This window comes from Accipiter gentilis, chromosome 30, assembly GCF_929443795.1.
Source record: "Accipiter gentilis chromosome 30, bAccGen1.1, whole genome shotgun sequence".
NCBI classification, from domain to species: Eukaryota; Metazoa; Chordata; class Aves; order Accipitriformes; family Accipitridae; genus Astur; species Astur gentilis.
Window position 1 is genome coordinate 14,891,985 of NC_064909.1, and position 24,032 is coordinate 14,916,016.

General features: G+C 38.2%; 1 protein-coding gene across 1 annotated transcript; it reads right to left on the bottom strand.

Annotated features, from left to right (window-relative positions):
• Nucleotides 1–8,502: 8,502 nt before the first annotated feature.
• On the bottom strand, nt 8,503–23,316 carry LBR (lamin B receptor). The gene is made up of 13 exons (XM_049833679.1): nt 23,136–23,316; nt 21,391–21,579; nt 19,627–19,710; nt 18,795–18,972; nt 17,411–17,607; nt 16,501–16,555; nt 14,737–14,931; nt 13,302–13,405; nt 12,741–12,866; nt 12,476–12,644; nt 11,106–11,186; nt 10,880–11,002; nt 8,503–8,770 (listed from the first exon to the last, which is right to left on the bottom strand). Exons 1-13 carry the CDS (start codon nt 23,298–23,300, stop codon nt 8,610–8,612), a joined length of 1,827 nt encoding a protein of 608 aa, XP_049689636.1. The 5' UTR covers nt 23,301–23,316; the 3' UTR covers nt 8,503–8,609.
• Between the last annotated feature and the right edge of the window lie 716 nt (nt 23,317–24,032).

A 24,032-nucleotide genomic window follows, 5' to 3' on the forward strand; every position in this document is an offset into this window, starting at 1 on the left:
ATCTTCTCTCTTTCTTTCCTTCTTCACAGTTATATTTTTCCCATTTATAATTAGTATAGAACTCAGACCTAGAAGTGCATTAAAATCTACAACTGTATTAAAAATGGTTTATATGGAATATTTGAGCCTTCTTGGCCTGATTACATGAGTACAAATCAGAAATCATTCCATGGAAATCAATGTGGCTGTAATACTGTAATCTCAGAATAACCAGGAAAATATATCAGCCCACAGGACACAAGACTGACATAAAAAAAATGTTTGTCATTTAAAAAAAAAATCAGGATAAAGATATTCTCGCTTCTCACTGAAAAATAATTTTTACTTTTAAAATATACTTATTGCACAAAGCTGCTCTTTATCAAAGGACAAACTTAATGAGCATACATTTGGCATAAATTGAAATTTTTTTCTGTTTTCCAAAACTAATGATGAGAAGACTTTCATTTTTCAACATCAGTGCCCATTTTATGCAAAGCTGTATTATTAAATTCAACAATTCAGATTATTTTTTCCTTAAAGTACACTATTGTAATTCAGCTTCATTTTTAGCACTTTGTAACCAGAGGCAGAATTCAGCCATCTGTATTGCTTAACCTTCTTGTCAGTAGTCATACGGTATTCCGTTAGCATAGAAGTGGCTAATGTAAATACTAATATAGCATGTTTCAGTGCATGTAACAATATCACTTAAATTTAAATCGAAAGTACACCTAAATTAAAACCTTAAATACACGGGTTTCATTTTTTTTCTTTCTTAAATTGTACTGTACTCCAAAAATCCAACCGCATGTGTTGAAACCCACAAAAGCACGTTGAGGATAACGAAGAACCGCTTGACCGGCACAACACGGTGGGACTAAGTCACTCCCAGGAGTTCGTAGGTACCTTCTGAAGACGACTACGGGTATCAGAAATGAAACCTCTGCCTAACAGGTGACAAACCAGCGTCATTCACCTGTCACACACTTTGCGTGGAGCCCCGGGGTACCGCAGCAGGCAGGGCTGATCTTTATAGAGAAAAAATTCATCTCTGCCCGTGAAACCCGCCTCCGCTCACGTGTACGCCGACGTCGTGTGGCAGGGAGGAGCGGTCGGAAGTTTACGGCAGGTAACTATGGAATATAAATACTTCCATGGCGACAAGTTCAATGTCTGTTTGTTTCTTAAAGCACCCAAACCCCCATCTTTTATTTAATCATTGCTTCAGCTCTACATTTGGGGTTATCCCCAAATGATATTAAAACCAGCCTAAGTGCATTTGTTAGGCAGCAGTAGCTAAGCCTGTGCAAATTACATCTCCCTATAATTTAACGAGGGCAGGGAGACACACAATTATTTATAATTATGACTTACTGCAAGAGCAGATGAACGTCCTCGATTACCTCTGCAAGCCGTGCTGCACGTGTGCAGCTGATCGTGACGTCCTCTGGGCTGGTAGAGGGGAAGTTTTGCCAATTTTCCACTGTCACAGAATCTCAGCTTTCATCCCACCAACAGATGCTATTCAGTATTAAAGCTGGTTGAAACAGTGAGCTGAATCTGGGCTATTATTTCTAACAGCAAACTCAAAAGAACACAACTGTGAAATGCACATTGCAATTAATTTTATTTTTAGGGATTGTTTTCATAATGGTCTAACCAAACGTAGAAGCAACACTTTTGGTTGCAGAAATGCAGGATGAGTTACTTGTCCTTGGTCTTCAAATAGAAAAAAACAATGGTAGTTCAAAATATATTGTCATTTTTATTCAGTATCTTTCTGTATCTTCAGTGTCATCTTGTATTATTTCACCTCAAAATCTAATTCCTATATATAACAGTGTGGCTTGCCCTTAAAAATTAAAATGAAAACACTTTTTTTTTCCCCATCACTTCATGAGCATATAGAAACCTCTGTATTTTCTTCACTCGTACCAGTTTGATCTGAGGACTCTATCACTCCATATATATGTGTGTGCGTGCATGTGTCATGAAAGTGATTCAGTCACAGTGAAACCCAGTGATGCTCCTTGTTGGCTCATTTTGGAGATGTCAGTCACTCAGTAACTCTGTCATATTTTCTTGAAATTCTGTCAAGGAAGTGTTTTCCTACCAAAAAGATTTTTTCCTAAAGCAAGAGACAGAAGACACTGTGGAAGCTGCAGAGAGACTGGCTGTGAAAAAGATTTCAATACTTGTTAACAAGATGAAGAAATCACCCTTGTAGAAACAAGGATTGTTGCAGAATATGCTCAGGTACAATACCCTTCTTGATTGGTTCCAAATTTGCCCTTCCACAGACACAGTATTATTAGCTGCTAAGACTTTCAACTCCCATTTATTTTGGTGAGAATTGAGACTTTTTAAGTCTGGCGAAGTTCCATTCCCTGAAGGCTGTGATAAGCAGATATAGACACATACAGAAATCACCATCTGAGTCCAATGTCAGTCTTTTGTCTACAGTATCAGTTTGCTTTCAGAGAAGTCTTGACAAGATTATAAAATCACAAGTAGAAAAGAGCATGAAATAGTTCTGCTTTGATTCTTTAAACCATTATTCTATTTGACCCAACTTTGCATGAGCATCGTTTGTCTTACCAGTACAAAGGCTTTTCTATTGATAGTTACAGTACTGGATTTTTTTAAAGCTATGCTGCCAAAAGCAAATGGTTTGAATTTCAATGTGGCTTTGAGTTCAACCTTTCTCCTTTTTTTCCTTTGCTCCGCTCATTGATTTGTGCTTATATTCCTAAGGATCTACCAGGTATTACAGTACTTTTCACAGGAATTCACTTCATCCGATTTTAAGCTTTAGATGGATTCTCTGTCTGGTCAGGCGATCAACAGTTTCTGCAGTTAGAAATACAGGAGCAAGAGGTCCTCAGTCAGGCTTGACTAACCCTGGCAATATACAGCTCCAACAGGGAATACAAGCACCGTACGGGAGTCCTGGGGTGCTTGTCCTAAGAAGAGCGGACAAGCCTACCTGTGCACGCACATCTCGGCGTTCTCGAGACAGTCTGGTCCCATTAATATTTGGTTGTGTAGAGTGAACAAGGCATTGTGTGTGTATATATATATATATGCGTATCGCTTTAAGTGTCGGAGTATCTTTCCGCTGATGAATATATGATCAGTCATGTTTCTCACCCTTGGGATCTCTGTTAAGTATTTCTCCTGAACATCTGCAGAGACATTTCTCATGGCTGTTGCACTGACTGACTGAAATTCTCTTGGCATCTGTGTCTTCCACAAGAAATATTTTACAAGGGAAATATTACTGGCTCAGAAATCCCCATTTTCAACTGCAAGTCATCTCCATTTACATTTCACACAGGTCCCCAGGATAGGCTTATGTTCCAATAGCTGTTCTTTAAGGCATTACTGCTGCATGTTCTGCTTTCCTTTCTTCAGCCGAGGCTGAGAAGGGAACTGAACTACACGTTGATGTGAACATGCTGAGCTGATGCTGTGAAGTAAAAAAGCAACTAGTAAACAACCTGCTCCACCAAGTGTACGCAATTTGATATGCAACACTGTAAAAGACATAAAAAGGTTTTGCTGTAGTCCGCTTGCCTGTGACCACGAACAGATCGTGTCATTTCCCATCTATATTGGGTCTGCGTGGCAAGGTTTTGGTAGCTGGGGGGGTGGACGGGGGACTAGAGGGGTGGCTTCTGCGAGAAGGTGCTGGAAGCTTCCCCTGTCTCTGACAAAGCCAACACCAGCCGGCTCCAAGATAGACCTGGCCAAGGCCGAGCAATCAGCGATGGCGGTAGTGCCTCTGGGATGACATATTTAAGAAGGAAAAAAAAAGTTGCACGGAGCACAGAAACGGCAGCTGGAGAGAGTGAGAACATGTGAGAGAAACAGCCCTGCAGACCCCCAGGTCAGTGCAGAAGGAGGGGGAGGAGATGCTCCAGGCGCCGGAGCGGAGATTCCCCTGCAGCCCGTGGGGAAGACCCTGGTGAGGCAGGCTGTCCCCCTGCAGCCCGGGGAGGTCCACGGGGGAGCAGATCTCCACCTGCAGCCCGGGGAGGACCCCACGTCGGAGCAGGGGGGTTCCCGCAGGAGGCTGGGACCCCGTGGGAAGCCCGCGCTGGAGCAGGCTCCTGGCAGGACCTGCGGATCTGTGGAGAGAGGAGCCCACGTTGGAGCAGGTTTTCTGGCAGGACTTGTGACCCCGTGGGGGACCCACGCTGGAGCAGCGTGCTCCTGAAGGACTGCACGCCATGGAAAGGACCCACGCTGGAGCAGTTTGTGGAAAGCTGTCTCCCATGGGAGGGACCCCAGGCTGGAGCAGGGGAAGAGTGAGGAGAAGGATCAGCAGAGACGACGACATGTGATGAACTGACCATAACCCCCATTCCCCGTCCCCCTGCACCGCTGGTGGGGGGTAGGTAGAGAATTTGGGAGTGAAGCTGTGCCCGGGAAGAAGGGAGGGGTGGGGGGAAGGTGTTTTAAGATTTGGGTTTATTTCTCATTACCCTACTCTGGTTTGATTGGCAATAAATTAATTTTCCCCAAGTCAAGTCTGTTTTGCCTGTGACAGTAATTGGCTGATTGATCTCTCCCTGTCCCTATCTCAAGCCACGAGCCTTTTGTCGTACCTTCTCTGCCCTGTCCGGTTGAGGAGGGGAAATGATAGAGCAGCTGCATGGTGCTTAGTTGCTGGCTGGGGTTAAACCACGACACCATCCCTGTTCAAGATGGCAGGAGAACAAACTACCTCAAGGTACAAGAAGAAAATGACTCGAAACGTGGGGCTACAGTGGCAAGGGATAGCCTTCTGAAGAGAAAGATGGATGTGGGTACGACAACCACATACACAAAAAAAGATGGGAGTACCAATCCAGTTTGGCAACTTCAGTCTTTTCTTCAAAAGGTTTCCCCACACCCACCATGGGGCAGGAAATACTTTTCTCATGGTACTCCATAACATAGTTATCGCTTCTATTTTTATATAAAGGTAGAACTGCCATTTTAAATACAATTCTTAAAAAAAAATAATAATAATCCTGTGCTTAGCTTTTATGAAATATTAAAAATGTAAAAGCATTATCAAAGTATTTTCCTCTAATTTTAGGGAACTTCCCCACCAGAAAACAGTGTTGGAATTTTTGGTTATATAGAGACAGTGCAAGATATTCTCCACCCACACACTTGAGAGGTTTTACACACACTCCCTGAAACAGCTTTCACTCTGCTAAAGGTAGGAACTATGCTTCTGGTAAGGTTTTAATGAGCTATTGTAAATGTAATGTTTTTATTACCTGTACGAAGTAACTTTCTGTACGCAAATTTATCATTACTGTTTCTTTAGTCACGTATCATATTTCCGCTAGAGTCTTCTTCACAGTACATCAAATCAGCACAAAATTTATTACCTGTGCAGTACTCCTGAGGCTGTATCCCACGATTATGTGAAATTGTTGTTTGGTTTTGACTCCTAAGAGAAGCTGTAGGGGAAAATACAGCATAATACAGGCAAAACAAGTGTTAATTCTGTCTTCTTACAGTTAAAATTAATTTTATTTTTGGATCAACAGAATGGAGGAACAAAGAGAGGTAATGCATTAGCCTCGCCCCACTTCACTGGACTCCCTGAAGGCCCAGGGTACCATCACCTCCAGGCTTACCAATTCACTTTGACTTTGTCCTTGCTCGTGTGGGGGATTGACCCCTGTTACAGAGTCACAAAAGCAGGTGCCCTGCTGCGCCAGCTCTGTGACTGACACTTCTCAGATATGTTTAATGATGAGTAGTTCATTTCTGCAAAGCCACCATCTTTTCCAGTAAAGATAATCACTATTTTCCAACTTAATAATAACTTAAGTTACTAGCCACTGAGGTTTTGAGCCTGCTTTTCCTTCCCCTGCCATGCCACCTATTTCCCTGGATTTTCTTCAGCCCAGGCCAATGAGAAAAGTAGCTGACAAACAGAGCTGATTCAAAGAACAAACGTGGTCTCAGGCTGACGGGGCATCTGTAAACTTTTGCATAAAAAGAAGCAGAAGAAAAGGGAGAAGTGGAGATCTCCTTTTAAATGAGAGACCTTCTTTCCTTAAAATTCCCAGACAGGCTAAGAGAAGCAGCATACATGAGCTTTTAACACTCAACCCACAACCACAGATACAAAAGGAACTTCAGCAAACTCACATCTTAAGATAAATCAATGTCTCTTTTTTTTTTTTTGCCAGACACCACCATGAATTGGGAAGAAAAAAAAAAAAAGGCACTACTTAATTTTAAGCAAAAGCTTTATTTTAGTTTATAGGCTTGTTTGTATTAAAAACAATTACTTCAAAATCAAATTCACATAAAACTCAGCATGTAAAAGTTATCACTGGTCAAGATCTACTTCTGAAAGACAAGAGCTCTGAATTGCATTTTAACAACTTTGCGTGGCAACAGATAAAACTGGGATGGTAGTAGCATCTCCTAGTTTACAGGCTGAGGAGTTAAACTCTCCTCCCCTTCAGTACTTTTTAAAACACCAGCTGCAAACTGGCACAGTTAAATGATTGCTCTATTTCCTACTAGTCCATTGAGCAACCAATGAAAAAAAAGTATCCCAGTTTAATCTGCTACTTCACGGGAGTAAATGCTCTTCAGTGTTGTTACAGGCACTGCTATTTCCTTCCAGGAATCAAAGTACTTGTCTTAAAACATTTTCCTTACAACGCCAACATACAGATTTTCAGAGGAGACAGTCACAATCAAGCTACATTATATACACTTCAAATGTACAATTATCTGTAAAAAATGCCTGTGTACAAAATAGAGGGTTCTTTTATTTAAAAAAGTCACATGCTAGATTTCAATTACATCAACATTTTAAAAGAACTGAAAATAACTGATGAATAATAGCAACATTCCGACTTATTAGGAACCTTCCTGCAAGCAAGTGTAGAGGTACCTGCACTATATTTAGGATTCTAATATGCTTTTTTTGGACAGTTTGTGCTATAAACCTCACGTATGAAGTATGTGAAAAGCTCTCAGTTGTGGTAACAGAATAAAAGCTAGTTAATTAATGCAAGATTGTTTCAGTAAAATATAAAATTATTCTACTTATGAAGTAAATGCTGCAAGGGCATCTGATTTACAGCCAGTTAGACGAAGAACACAACTAGTGACTAGAACACATACATTAGTTAAAAAGTCAAATATATACAAAAATATATTAGAAAGTGGTTGAGTTTAACCACAGGCTCATGTAAAAAATGTTGTTTTAAATAGCAATAGCAAAAAAATAGCTATTTTCTCTGTCTGCAACAGTACAAAAGGCAAAACCTATATATGAGGTAGCAATGCCAAATTAAAAAAAAACAAAAACAAAAAACCCAACTTTGGATTGAGGAGCATTTCCTGTATTTTCATAGCATATCTGTCAATACAAATATTTAAATGAACACTTCAATTGTTTCAAGAATTAATACATTAATTTACAAAAACCTTTATTCAATGAACATTTTTTTAAAAATTACTGGAAATGGATTTAGTTACTGATGTCTCCTGTTTCTAAAAAAGCTATTGCATTTTCAAATCCAAACACTGTACAGCAAAAACACAGAGGCTTTATTATACACACTTGGTAAATGCTATGGTACATTAAGATATAATTTACAAAGATCAGAATAAGCCAACTCTGGTCATTTTATTCTTTTCTGTCAAATATGCGTACACTGCACCTTTTACTACCCTGTGTTCAATGCCAGATGCAGGATTAGGGTTCACTGCTCACTTCCACAGCTCTGCCCACAGCTGAAACAAGTGTTTGTATCATCTACCTTCAGGAGCCTGAGCCAGAAGCGTGCCTTCTCTCAAGGGTCAGAGGCACTGCCAGGCAGCAGCTCAGAGTCCCCCTTGGTTCATGCTGAAACCGCCTCAAGAATGGGAGGATGGAATGGGATGGGATGGGAGAGCTGTACCCCTTCACTTCTCCTCCCGATCCCATCCCTTCATCCGTCCTGCAGGTGCAGGGCAGGAGGGGCCACCTGAGCCTCCCTGACCGAAAAAAAATAATCCCATTAATGAAAAGCCAGGAGGGGGACAACCACCCAGCTGAGCCATGGCAGCTCTGGAGCCAGGGCTGCAGGGCAGCACTGCCAGCAGCACGGGCCCCTCATGTGGATCAAATCCTCTGCTTCCAGCTCCACTGACCAAAACGACCCTGTTGCTGTTCCAATGCAGGCAACTAAGTCAGACATCTGAAGTTAGATGGTACAAGTAACACCAAAAAATGAACTAGATGGAATTTCTGTATTTATTGTATTAAGAAAATATACTTTACATCACAGTGCTTAATTAAAAGCAATTAAAAAAATGTAAACTCAGGATTCTAGGTAAAATTTAACTTGAAAAATTAGGGCTCCAAGACTTTTTAAAATTCACAATCTTTTAAAAAATTGAAGTCACAGTCAGTTCATGTAACTCACACATTTAAGATTACTTGTAAATACCTGTTGATGCACTCCACTGTTTGGTCACTCTTTTTTTTTTTTTTTTTTTTTTAAAAAAAAGCCTAAATAACAAATAGACAAAGTGCAAAGGTAAGAGGTATATTTTTATTTGCAAAGAAACTAACTTTAGAAGTAATTTGCAAATCAGGCATCTGGAGCACTCTAGTAGATGTAAGGAAATATGCGGTATGGTACACGCTGACAATACCTTTCCCATGCCAAGCCGTATTTTTGCTTACAATGATGTTCATCCCGAGCTTCTCGATGAATAAGCAAGCAGATGAAATATATCACGTAGAAATATGGTAAAATATGATTAAAACCTGTAGAACAAAGTGCAAAAGTCACTTAGATACAGCAACAAAAAAAAAAATCCAGAAAAGTTAGCTATTAGCAACACGTACTAAGCTGGTAACATATACTTGTTATGGACTAAAGCATCTTATACTCGTATTGTAAAGCATCAAATACTCAACAGGATAGTGCAAAAATTGTGTGACATTACATGCAGATAGGAAGAGACCCACAAAAAACCAAAAAAAATCCTTAAAATTCAGTCTCAAAATCTACCAACCTCATTCTCAACACATGCAAAGCTGGCACATATTTTATGTTCTTTAGCTATTCAAAACCAGAGAAATAGTTAAAATTCTGCAGCACTGAGTTGCCCCACACAAGCCCCGTAAGTTTTTTTCTATTTTGGCTGTAGATGGTAACTCTAGCTTTGCTGAGAGCACACTACTTGACTTGTGGATGAAAAGCTGGACATGAGCCAGCAATGCGTGCTCAGAGCCCAGAAGGCCAACCGTATCCTGGGCTGCATCAAAAGCAGCGTGGCCAGCAGGTCGAGGGAGGGGGTTCTGCCCCTCTACTCCACCCTGGTTGAGACCCCACCTGCAGTACTGCATCAGCTCTGGGGTCCTCAGCACAGGAAAGACACGGACCTGTTGGAGCGGGTCCAGAGGAGGGACACAAAGATGATCAGAGGGATGGAAAACCTCTCCTGTGAGGAAAGGCTGAGAGAGTTGGGATTGTTCAGCCTAGAGAAGAGAAGGCTCCGGGGAGACCTTATTGCAGCCTTTCAGTACTTGAAGGGGGCTTGTAAGAAAGATGGGGACAGACTTTTTAATAGGGCCTGTAGTGATAGGACAAGGGGTAATGTTTTTAAACTAAAAGAGGGTAGATTCAGACTAGATATAAGAAGCTTTTTACGATAAGGGTGGTGAGACACTGGAACAGGCTGCCCAAAGTGGTACATGCCCCATCCCTGGAAACATTCAAGGTCAGGTTGGACGGGGCTCTGAGCAACCTGACCTAGCTGAAGAAGTCCCTGCTCCTTGCAGGAGGGTTGGACTAGATGACCTTTAAAGGTCCCTTCCAACCCAAACTATTCTATGATCACCTCCCACCCATCCTCACCACCTGCCCCCTGCCCAGTTACAGCAACACTTCCACTTCTGCCATTACGATGCTGACAGAGGATTCCAGTCCCTCATTTTCATGGGGTGAAGTGTCTTCCAGGATACTGTCTACAAGTGTATAAGCTAATCTAGTATTGCCTACTTTCAATTAAAATTCAAAAAAACCCTCTCTCAGCTAATGCTCCTGGTCAGGGCATTAAGCACTTTGTGACAAAGTCCCACTCTACCAAAACTCCCCGTGTCCCAGTCTGCAAAAGCAGACTGTGCCATGGGGTGTGGAGTAGCTCGTCCTCAGAACAACATCTGTCATGCTCATTTCTGTGCTTTTATAGAAGACAAGCTCCTTCAGGCATGGGAAAAGCCCAAAGCCATTTTTCAGACTTGAATGAGAAGGGGCAGGACTACCATGATCAGATGTATTTTCTGAAATTCTCACTGCTCTTTCTAAGCTCTTGCAAAGAATCAGGGCTACAAAACCCCATTAGACAAAAGGCTCCCTAATTTCCCCCAAGTGTAAACTTCATGAAAACTAGGAAGTATTCATTAACAAAAACTTTGAAACAGAATTCCATTCTTTTGTGTTTTGATGATTTTTTTATTATTTTTTTCAGACGTATTTTGCTTAAAGTCCATCTCTATATGTGGTAGCCCTTGTCTCCTTGCAAACTTCCACTTTTTGGGAACTCCCTTTGAAAACACTATAGCACAGCCACTAGCCTGAAAAATGTAGGGAACAACTTATTAGCAAGCAAGCCCCATGGTTACTGAATGATAAAAGTGTCAGAAAGAAGAGTCAAATCTATAGTATGATATATCAAATCTATAGTAAGATATAAATAATAAGATGTAAGAGAAAATAGTGTCGCATTAAGCTTACAACACAGAAATTTGCCATTCAATTAATTACAGGTTTTAGTATCTCAAATAATTTTCACTTTGCATTTCAAACCCGGTCAGATGCCAAAACATACAAGCATTTTTGGTAAAATCACTTTAGTTTCAGGTACTTACCACAGGGTAGGGACCATGCTAGAGCCATGATAATGTCACCGAGATAATTAGGGTGACGAACAAAACCCCACCAACCCGTGACAAGAAGCCCTTTTCCAGTTGCAGTGGGTATAAATTTCAGATCTGTGAATACAGTATTGTAGTCAATACAACAATGGAAATGTGTATTTAAATAGTACAAAGAGACATTGTACAGCAATTGAACAAGTAAAAAAAATGCACTTACAGGCCAATTTGGGATCTGCTGGATTCCTTCGGAAATTATTTTTCTGAGAATTTGCACTTCGGAATATGTAATACCCAATAACTGAAAATAAATATTATTTATTTTGCATTTTCAGTATTTTCCAGTATTCTTTCCTTCAACAAAAGAACTCACATACTCTCTACCACTCTTACGACATTGAAGTCTTTTCCTCAGAGATGTAAGTGATATCCTCCATTTCTCAAAGCTCTAACAAGATAGAAATACTACTGGAAACCTGTGTTCCACATGCTCTTACACGCTGCTGACTAATGTTTAAGATCTTGGAGAAGCTTTGTTTTCGCATTTACTTTTACATTTATATCTGACTTCTAGTTTATTAATGTAACATTGAGTTTGAAAATCATATAAGGTGATGTGCTGCAGTTTATAAGATTACAGCTCTATTAGCAGCCCAGTATTTTAGTACAGTGCCTACACTCCATAAATCAACCATTTACAAGTTCACAATGTTAAAAGAACCAGACAATGAATTATTATCTGGTTTTGAAACTCATTTCCCCCAACATTTTCACAAGGCAGCTTAAATTTGCTTTTTCCAAGGCTGTATTGAAAAAACATGATCACAACATACTTCAAAGAAGTTCAAAAAAAAAAAATAAATAACACCAAGAAAAAATATTAACCGAACATGAAAAAGAGATGCTATATTTCTCAGGATTGCACATACCAAGTTGTATGCCTTCATAATCTTTCCAAGTGTTTAAATTCTTTGTCACGTCTACAAAAAACTTTTTCTTTTAGGTTTACTACTTAGATAAAAGGGACAAACTACAAGGCCATCCATATTGGTGCAAACTTAAGGTCCCCTAAAGATGCAAGATCGTTTCTCAAAGCACTCCACTAGAAAAAAGATGTTTTCTGTTGACATGAGTATATAACTATGGGCATCAGGGAAGGAGATGCAAATTGTTAAACAACAAAACCTCTTTTTCCCTAGGTTCAGTAAAGCATAGCCAACAAGCTATTGACTGCTTTTTTTTTTTTTATAAGAGCCACTCACAGTCACTCAGACTGATTTCAAAAGGCATCTGCTACACCTCATTCAAAATGTTTTAAGTCACTTCTGCAACTCCAGACAGAATCCATCTAAAGACGCCTCTCAACAGAACGATTGGGTGTCCAGAGTCTCATTTATCCTTCATTTAATAAAATGTGAATTTATTATATTCTCTGTATTAAACAGTAGTCAGACACAAGCTTCCACCAGCTGTGGTAATACAGAAAATATGAACACTGCATCTTAGCTAAAGCTTCACCTCACAACTCAAAGAAACAAAATCAGTGCTATGTTGTTACTACCAGTAACAATAACATTTACTATAACTTACAGTTCAGAATAGTAATCGCAGCAGCAACAGGCCAAGAAATCACAGTAGGATGACCAACTAAATAGAAAGCCTGCAGACTGTAGACAAACGGAACCCACACCAAATCTCCAAATGCTAGCATGAATCCAAATCCATCATGGGTAATATCCATTGTAGTCAAAATAGCTTCCTAGAAACAAGAAGAAAGGAATTTAGAATTTACAAAGCTTCATTCATTTAACATTGTAATTGGAAATGGTAACAGTGTAATATGGTTGCCATTTACCTCATTCCAAAGAGCATCCACCACATACAGAAGCTGAAAGCTGTTCACAAGTATCATTGACAGAGATGGCATACTTTGATTGTGTATCTTCATCTCAGCCAAGAGCATTGCCAAGTTTATAACAACCTAGTTTAGAAAATATTTTATTACCAATTTTCCTTGTAAAAGAAAGTGGTCTTTTCTATTACACTATCGGACATTTTAATACAGATGTTTTTGACCAACGTTCTAGTTTTAAAAATAACCTATTTCACAAGACACAGTTTTACAACTAACTACATTTCTGAAGCTCTATAACCTCAACATATTAATACTTTAATACATATTAAACCTTTCTTAAAGGTTTTCATTTCCCACAAAGCAAAGAAGCTAGAATGTAGAAATTTTCCTAAAGTGAACGAAAATGGTCATTAAAAATCTAGCAACACAAAACTGTGTAAGTACTTTTTTCCTGCTTATAAATACATATTGTATCCTTAATACTAATTTTACATCTATATTAAAAAATAATCAACTTATGTAATATTTAAGCAAATAAAATAACTAAGATTACTGACTCACCCAGCCAATTAATCCTGGACGCAACTCACAAAAGTATTTGAGGTCAAAACTGCCAATACGAGGGTTTAATTCATGTCCAGTAAAAAAATCATACACAAGATACCCTGCAGATAAGACACAATCTTTGTTAGCAGTACTCTTCCTTTTATCTGCCACTACACTCCTCCCCATAAAGGAGTTCCTACTTTCTACTAAAGTTCTCTCATTACAGAAAAAAAAAAAAAAAAAAAAAAAAGCAAGCCTTTAGATGGGCAAGAAAAATGTGAGAATATATGCAAAATACAACACAAACCCCACATGGTTTATATTTTAAGAGACCCAAATATTTTATTTATCAGGAGGACTAAACACTTTAGAAGTTACTGTAGGCTTATGTTTCCTTGGCATTTGTTCCTTATTTTCAGCCTTATCCTGAAGCTCACATCACAGTTTCTGTGAACATGATCTTATGATATTAATTAATTCTACTTCTTCTCCTACTTCATTGCTCTTCTCTGGGAGCAAGAATTCCTTTAGCTGTGACAATTACCTGTCCATCGAAAGAGATGGACCAGAAGGAAAATACAATACCTTGACTTCAAGATATCCTGCACCAAGTTAGCAAATAACAAGCACTTTGCAGAACAGTTACAGAATGCTACTATGCCACTTACAGAGATCAGAACTGCACTTTCCAAAGAAAAAACGATTTGTGATAATTATTGCCCTTCACACATGCTGCACTGACAAAGGAACTGAGGATATCTGAATACTTCTTTTTAATACACTAAATGTTCTGTCCATAAATTTTCTTTCTTAGTCACCTTATGATCATTTTTAATAGTTTGGTCAATATTTAATGCTAATTGACTTCTCAGTCTATCCTTTGTCCAAAAAAACCATATACATGTAACTGATACTTTCTAGGTAGGCAGTCTCATGACTGAATCAAAATTTCTTTTGAAAACTCAATTCAGCTAATAGATTTAAAAATGCACAGGAAAATGAAAGTTTAGAAATACACTGTAATTTCAAGTTCTGTACCTGACTTCCCACTGCCAAAACATCTAGATTTTCAGTTTTTCTTTCCATTCCCAGCTGTTTCAGGAAAAGGCCCACCAGGAAGGGCAGGCACTATGAAGCAAACTAGACAAGCCTCTTTAGACAAATGCTGAAAACAGAAAGGAAGGAACTGTCCTCTCATTGCTAGGGGACTAGACCAGCCAAGATAACTTTCTGTAAGGTATTCAAGACAATCCAACCAAAATTTTAAGCGTTGTACAGTATCTGAGCATGAACAAGAAATTGCCATTTAACTTGCAACATGAATTTTACATTGACAGAAAGTAAAAGTCACAGTGTTGTAATAACCAGCCCTAAATCTAGGCTTTAATTCATAAAAGTGAAACTGTACCAAACAATTGGAAATTAATTATCCAAAATAGTTATAACTCACCAGAATTTCCACCTGGTGCTAATTCTTCCTCAGGTGCTTTCAGGGACCGAACATACAGATAAATGCTCAATACCATTGAAAAAGCTGCAGCTGACACTGCAAACTGCATGAAGTGATCATACAAATAATGAAGTTCAAATTGAAAAGATAATAAAGTTCCAATAGCCGCAGCAGTCAAAATAAAAGCATAAAACCCTAAAGGATGGAGAAGAAAAACATATTAGACAAAATAAAAGATCATTCTAAGTAGAACCTACCCAGTCAGCCTTTCTGCATTTTTACTTCTTCCAAGATTTGTCTATATTCCAATAATGTGTTACACGTCCCATCCTCTTGAGGTTCAAACTTCCGGGGCACAGCAATATACCTAGGACATTCTATCTATGCCCTGAAATTTCCTGCACTCCTCCTCAAAAGGACAAGAGGCAGGAACACTATGAGCACTCCTACATTTTTTACAACATACAATCCAATTTCAGCTTTTAGTGGAAGAATGGACACTGACACTACTCCTGGATAATGATAGCAGATCAAAATCTTATCTGTGGGACAGTTCAGGTAACCGTATTTTCTTTTTTAATTATCTTCATATATACCTCAATAGAGAGAGCAGTAATTAAAGTATTGAAATAACTATAAAGTCAAAACTTGAACACAAAACTTTTGTACTTTGAGAGTATAAAATCATGTAGAATGGAATGATGTTTTCAGTTTGTGTCCATTGCCTCTTGTCCTGTCACTGGTCGTCTTCCTTTCCTCAAGAAGGCTTTCAAAGTTGCTTTGAGAATTAGCCTTTCAAGCAGCAAGAAGATGGCTTCTTCCCCCCACCTCCTTGTTATTTTTTCCTTTTTCAGCCATCCAAATCACATAGCTTATTTCCTCCCTTTATCAGAATACAGAAAAAAAATTGCAGAACTATGCTCCTACTAAAGACAAAAGTCCAGAACCAAAAAAGTTATGAGGCAGCCTCAACATGACTCACTTCTGCAGGATGCAGTTCACTCTTATGATTTACAGCCCTATTCCAACTTTAAAATGGTGCATCTTACCAGACTATGACAAAACTCAACTTTTTAATGTAACATTTGAATTCCATTACCACGAGACAGTGTCCTTGAACTGACTAATTAATCAAATAGGTAGTCTGCAATACCTGCAAGGCATCAAAGTACACTTCCTATTTAAGCCTGAAAAAGCAGGAATGCTGAAATACATTAAACCATACTCTAAACCTAGATGAGAAACTTGCCTTATTCATAGGAAGTGAAATCAGATCTGAATAAGGACTCAGGACTGGTTTTTGCCAGGCAAGAATAAGAACATCTTAAATCACTTACAACACACTACTAGTTATTAGTCTGTAAATCAGAGACATCCCAAGATGATCTAGACACATGGGATTAGATCTCTTCAGATCACTCCTGAACATCTGGAACAACAACCCTTGTTACATGAGCATTACTAACACTTCCGATAGGCAACTGCCTGTTTAGCAATTAGGCAAGGAAAAGGACAGAAGTCACCAGTCACAACTGGATGCAGACCAGGTGCCCCGTATAGTGTCAAGTCTTGTTCTTGGGGCAAGTTCCTCATCATTACTAACCTTCTTCTTCAAAGAGGTTCATCCTATTTTACGAAAGATTTACAACAGATACCTAGTTTGACCATAGAGTGTATCTTTCATAACTTGTATCTCATGGTACTGAGCACTGCAAATCAGATAGGGATATCAAGTTTCAGAATAAGCAACTGCAATGTGCTTACCATTTATGCGATACTGCAGTTTCCTTCCATTTGAAAGGGGCAGGCCTTCTACAACCTACAAAGAATAAAATACTAGTCTTTCAACAAAGTACTTTCTAGGGACACTGGCAGGGGAGGGAAAATCAAGCACATCTCTAACACTAAGACATTCAATCAAGGTAACCAGCTGGACACATTCAAATCTGAAGATCATGCATTATTCTCAAAAGCATACTTTCAATATTAAAAGAAAAACGGTAACAGTTTCAAATAAAAACATTTTAAAAAAAAAATCTCTTCCTAACCAGCCTCAAGAAAACAGAATGGCTCCAATAATTCTAAGCATGTATAGCAATAGAACCATAGAATCTTTTAGGTGAAAAGACCTTGAAGCTCATTGAGTCCAACTATAGAACAACATGACTGAATGATCTATTTATTAGTGTGTTCTTTCAGAATCTGCCAGTATCCCTCAAGTTACAAAAAGAGGGAAACAGAGTATTTGCCCGATATACATATGGCTAGAATGGTTTATAGCTTCCTGTAAGTGAAAATTAAATTCCAAAACACTGGGTATCAATAAGAAACTGCGTATCAAACAGTTTTGTCGATTTAAAAGTCAGATTCCTGAAATTCTTCTAGAATTCTACCAAGAAAATTTTATCCATGCTTTGATTTCAACTCCTATATTTCAACTCCTATATGGCCTTCTGCCTTTTCTACTCTAAGACTGTGAAATGCACAGCAGTTAAATTCTTAACAAACTGTGTTATCTTAAGCTTACAGAAATCTGCAGTAGCCATATTCCAGCTTAATATGGAAAACTAATTAATTTGCTTTCAACTTAACTGCATTAAGAACATACCCTACCTTCCAAGCCTAACGCACAAATTAATTATCTGTAAAGACCCAATTGCTACTGACAGCTTACCTTTCCAATTGGCAGTAATGAAAACAGAGCTTGAAGGAAAAACCACAGAAGAAAAACACCAAACACCCTAGCCTCCCAAAGACTTTCAAGTGCTGGGAGAGGAGGAGGGAAGTTCATAAGACTGGGGTCATCTTGTTTACACATCAACAGCAAGTAGAATACAGTAGCAGGCAGGAAAAATATCAGCATGAAGGTCCCTGTAAAGAGACATCATGCTGTATTAGAAGATAAACACTGAAAATAAAAAACTAGTTTCAAGCCCACTAATAAAGCTAGATATTAACTTTAGCAATAAAGAAGAAGTTGTCATTATCTATTCCTGAAGCAAGACAGCAGTAATTGCCCAGTCACGTAATGGATAGAGACATACTTCTCACTCCCATATGGGGCTATATATCCAAACTGAAGGATAACACGCACTGCTACCCTTTAAAACTGTTAAAAAACTGTATGAAGAATACTTTACTGTTGAGTTCAAAGCACCTAGGTTTTGAAAACTGTCCTGGTTTCAGCTGGGATAGAGTTAATTGTCTTCCTAGTAGCTGGTACAGTGCTATGTTTTTGAGTTAGGTATGAGAAGAATGTTGGTAACACACTGATGTTTTCAGTTGTTGCTAATTAGTGTGTTTAGACTAAAGTCAAGGATTTTTCAGCTTCTGATGCCCAGACAACAAGAAGGCTGGAGGGGCACAAGGAGTTGGGAGGAGACACAGCCAGGACAGCTGACCCAAACTGGCCAAAGGGGTATTCCACACCATGTGATGTCATGCCTGGTATATAAACTGGTGGGAATGGGGGAGGGGGGATTGCCACTCAGGGACTAATTGGGTGTTGGTCAGCAGGTGGTGAGCAATTGCACTGCGCATCATTTGAACGTTCCAATCCTTTTATTATTGCTGTTGTCATTTTATTAGTGTTATCATTATCATTACTAGTTTCTTCTTTTCTGTTCTATTAAACCATTATCATCTCAACCCATGAGTTTTACTACTTTTCCTGATTCTCTCCCCCATCCCACTTTGGGGGTGGGGGGGAAGTGAGTGAGCAGCTGCGTGGTGCTTAGTTGCTGGCTGGGGTTAAACCATGACAAAAACAAAAACTTTGCTAGTTACTTCTTAAATCTAATTTGGAAATATTTTCATCTCACTGTGCAAGGGAAGACTCAAGACCTTCACTATATTTCACAAGAGAATCAAGTGTAGTAACAGTTCTTTGACTGCCACCAATACCAGTACAGACTACGTGAAGCGCTGTCATATGACCAGATTCTGCAACGAGTATCCAAAAATTGGAAAAAACAGTTCTTGACATGACAGTATGGTCAATAAGTAAAAAACATAAAAGAGTAGTAATTTTCAATTATTAAAACAATTTGCACACATACCGATTCTTCCACCGAACTCTAGCTCCTTTGTTTTTGATGATGCTTTCTCAATTGTTTTTATTGTCTCAAAAATCTTTTTCTCTGAATATATCTCTTCTTTTTTCTTTTCTTCTTCTCTTGAACGCAAGCTGTATTGTTCAAGCACACGCTCTATCTCCAGGTCTGGTTTCAACTTTTGCTGTTAATGAATAAAAAGAATTTACTAAAAAAAATTCCCAGCGACTTTACCTTATTTTACTGCAATATTTTTTATTTAGGAGGACATTATTTACTATAAAACACCAACATACAATGTGTTTACTTCCATACAGTACTTAAGTTTATGCATTTATATGAAAAGACTGCTAAAACCAGTTTCATTGTGATCACTTCAGCCATGATTACGTATCAGCAGTAGTTCCAGTACAGGTCATACATTCCCACCCTCCTCCCTTTCTTTCTGCCATAACTCTGTGCATTAGCTAACAATCAGGACTAAAGAACTGATTAGGCTAAAAACAAGCAAACAAAAAACAAAAACAAAAAAAAATCATTACTTTCTGTGGCCAAACATTCACACTGTAAAAGCATGAGAATTAACACAAATAACCAGTGAGGGTTTGATAGAAAAAACAAACAAGAAAAATTAATGTTACACAGCTCTAGTAATCTTCCTTCTGACAACTCCATCTCCCTCTCCCCTGAAATTAGCTGAACAGTAAACTTATTCGACCTCCAAGTTTTACGTTGCATTCTATTTCTCCTTGATTATTGTATTGCCCTTTTCTAGGGATTTCTGAGAAAGCAAAGTTAGAATGTGACATAAAACTAGGAGTAAATACAATGTTCATACCTCCAAGATTATGCAGGATGTGTCATTTCTTTCTGTACTGTCAGGTTCACCATTGTACCTTCTGGTGTTATTCTCACTCGGTTTCTGGTTAAAAGAAAAAACATAGTTTTAGCTTTCTGAAAATAACAGCTGCATTAAGCGTAAGTATATAATGAATAATTAAGAACACTATAGGTTTTTTCCAACTGCAACTGCTCCAGTTTTCTCCACAGGAAAACAAATGCATCCAACATCCAAAGTATGGACAGTTTCAGGTCACAAACAAGGGAAGAAAAGTCACTTAAGAAAAGGAAAAGTTTACTAATATTTTTTTTAATTAACAGTGAAATTAAGGGACAATAGAGCTTCCAAGTTATTTTTAACTCATCATTTGGAACTGCCAAGTACAAAATACATGTCTATTTAGTAACTCTATTAGGAAAACAGAGGAGATTTCAGTGTCCTATATATGACACACTGTTCTGCAGGACTGAAAGTTTGGTCTTCCATTAAATATCTTTCTAAGAAATAAATTCTCTTACAAAAATTCTTTGAATGAGTCTAGCTTACACAACCCTGGGAAGACACAACTCATCTGTTTTATGTCAGCTTAAGCTTTGTTGAAAAGGACCAGGTTGTTCCAGTCGTACCAATAGATCAATCCTACTCCTCAATTAGAAGTCAGGAGAAAAACCACTAAAGATATTTTAACCTTTTCATCCCAGGTGAAGTGGGGCTACAAACTACTTAAAACGAACATATGCTCCACTTGCTATGCACTGGGTCACACAGCTCGAAGTAGTTCACTGCAAAACAAAAACCACAGCAACTGCAGTGCCAAAGAATGCTTTTAGTAGTAGCAATTTACTAAACTAAACCTATCTATTTAGTTTAGATTGGTCTGGTTTAGTTTAGTTGAAACTAAAACCTATCTGTTTTCAATAGATCAGCAGAAGGCATTTCCAATTCAAGGGACTGTGTCTCAGACAAGTATCATCTGAAGCTATCCCAACGGCACAAGAGGCAGAAGAAATGCTGTTTGCCTCTTAATGGAGAAACATCACCTCTACTGTTCTTCACTTACAGAACACCAGAACTATTTCTAGTACTCAGTATAACCTTCACAAAAAGGCCAAGAATAAACATGATAAATTTCATCTATAAAACAGGTATTTGATAAACTTACAAATCCTTACAAGATAGTTTTTATAATGAAAACAGTCCTGCAATATTATCAGTAAGCAAGGCCATATATATATATTCTACACTTGAATTCTGCAGCAATTCTCCCATAGAAGCTTCACATTTTCCTTTACTATTTTAAGAACTGTATATAAAAACAGAACTCATTTTATTTCAAATTCTAATACCTACCTGCTATGTATTGACCAACACATCTTAAAAGTAGGCTATCTTCCTTTGCCCCATTTCACAAGTGGGAGCATATGGCTAACAATGACTTCAATATTAAAATATTAAATAATTTGTGTTTGTTTGAATTCTGAGAACTTCACTGTACTGCCAAATTCAAGTGGAACTTAAGTTTATATTTCAAGAATTTCCTCATAACTCAGCAAGCTAGAAAGCCTATTTTCAAAGAAAAAAAGGCAGTTCTGAGACACACTTTTGCAGCTAATTATGTTGTTCAGGGAACATGAACTACAGCTGGCTTTTACAATAATAAACCCAGTATGCATAAAACAAATCTGTTGCAAATAGCAATTTTTTTAAAAAAATCCAACAAACCCCCAAACAAAGAACAAACAAACAAAAAAAACCTAATACCAGTAGAGCTAAGTTGGTTTCCTGAATGGCTTTCTTTTTGTCATCTTTATGTTCTCTGCTTTGGGAAGAAGAACGACGCCTGCCTTTTGCTGGCCGACCAGGAGATCTAGATCGAGATCTGCTAGTACTCCTTCTGGAGGGAGAACTTGAAGAGGACTGGCTCTTCCTGTGCTTGAATGATGATTGTGACTAAACGAAAGAGGGGAAGAGAGCAAGACCTTATCTTAGATGTTCCAAAGAACAATTTTAGAAACTTTTATTTTTTTTTTGTGATGCGGAGGACTCTGGCATTTACTTCTACAGAATTGTCTCTTATTTCCTTTACTGATGGTGTACAGGGGCTGTTAAGAAAGAGGAACTACAGTATACTCATTTTGCTAGTAATACCCAAACAATCCTGTCCAAAGTCCAACTGCTGATGATTCCTGTCAAAGCTACAGAAATCACGATACAGATGTAGTAAGCTATCAATGTGAGCACTAAGCTCTTAAGCGTACCAACCTCTTAAGCCTTTGTGTAAGCAAATTAATTAAGCCTTAAGAGACAGCTATAATTTCAATTACTTAGCTTTATTAATACATTCGGCATATCAAGATGCAATGATCTGTTTAAGGCAACACAGCTCAAATCAACATTAAAAAACCTCATCAGCTAAATCATTAAATTAGATGTGATAACTAATTTCATTAACAGTTTTCCCCAAAAGTATTCAGTTTTATTTCTCTGTGAAGTCTACAATACCAATTTTCCCACGTACAATTTTCACAACACAACTTTTATAAGGCACAAATGCTTTAAGACGAAGAGACATATTTTCTCAGCTTGAGTTTGCTAACTTGCAAGCCTTAAGTAAACAAGTTACAAAGTCTTAAAGCAGTGAAAACAGCTGTATACCTCAAGGCAGAAACATTTTGTCCCAAAACAAAAGGCCAGTTACAGGACATGTATACCACCACCAAAAAGTGAAACTACAATTCACATAAAGGCATACAAGTTACCTTTGAACTTCTGCAGTTTCAGAGCAGGCCTTAAAAATCAATTACAGCAAACATTCAAATAGCTTTTTGTCTCATGCATTATCACATTTTAAACTGAAACTTGTACGCAGAGTTTTAAAGGCCTTTTTTAGTAACAGAAAACAAAATAATAAAGATTCGTAAAGAGGAAGGGATGTGCTCATACACATACAACATGACCGTTTTTCAAAAGTCCCCAGTTGTCACAAACAGAGCAAAATACCTTATGAAACCTTTGGGGACCTAAACCAGTACAATCTATCCACAGACATTTTAAGCATGGGCTTAAAGGGTATGCACTACTTATATTTACAGTGATCCTTAGCTACATGCTTGCATTTGTTTTCGAATTTTCTTATTTAAAAGTGGAAAAAAGCCAAATTAGCATCAGCCCACTGTTTAATAGCTTTATAAACCACCCAAAACCGATTTTTAATGTACAATCATGCTATAGAGTCCCTGAGTGACCAGACTTGGTTCTCCTCCAAATGTATCACTGTTTCTTCAACATATTGGAAACAATCATGCTTCTTTAAACATAGGGTCAGCATTCTGAACTTCCACTTGAGATGTCACATAGGAAAGAGCTATTATTTAGCACCAATTCCTTGAAGACAGTTAATGAAAATTTGCAAGGCAACTGTCCAATTATAAGTTGTATGTTTATCTACATCACAAAAATCAATATAATTCCATAGAAATACTGATAACTGTCTGATGCATACTCACCCTTATATCACTTTCTTTCAACGCAAGTTCAGTCCCATCTTTGTACTTCACAGTATAAAGATGAGAAACATCATCATAACTAGTCACTTGTACTTCATAGTACAGGACACTTCCTGGCCAACGGCCCATCACCACCTCACCATCAGCAAACCTTCGGTTTGGCATTTTCCAAAAGGAATCCCTAGAAAAGAAATAAATCAATACATACAACAGCTAAACATTAGGCTTAATTTTTCCCTACTCTCTTTCTGTATCATTTAGGCTGGAAGAGGGAAACTTTAAAGTAAACAAGTCTTCGCCTTAAATAGGCAAAAAGCTGCCTGATAAGAAAAAAAGCAATGATCTGTTTTCCAAATTAACAGTAGACAAAAGAAGTAGTCTTACAATAGAGCAAAGATTGAAGTTAGATGTTACAAAAAAACATTCAAATGTATTAACCATATATCATAGTACATCTAGACCAGTATGCAACTATCTCCACCACCAGAGACCATCAAAACCAGGCAAAGCATATCTTTGACCAAAATGACATAATGCAGTTGATCTTATCTAGAGGGGGGAAAAGTAAATTACAATGATATCTAGATGTCCTCTAACCCTCTTTTCCTGTGTTTCTACAAAAATTACTGAAGTGCTAATTTCTAAATGCTAAAATAAAACATCCACAATCTATTCAATATGCACAGCCTCATTACACACGTTCTTCGACTTATTATGCCAAACACTTAAAAGGTAGGAAACACCAGAATTTAGGCTCCTGTCTGGGTTCAGTATTTTCTCTTTTCCACCTATTTAGCACAAGGCATGTAATTGCTTTTGCAGGAGCCTGTAGGAAAACAAAGTATGGCATCAGAGCAATCGCACAATATCCTGAAAAACTAAATTCTATCACTCTGT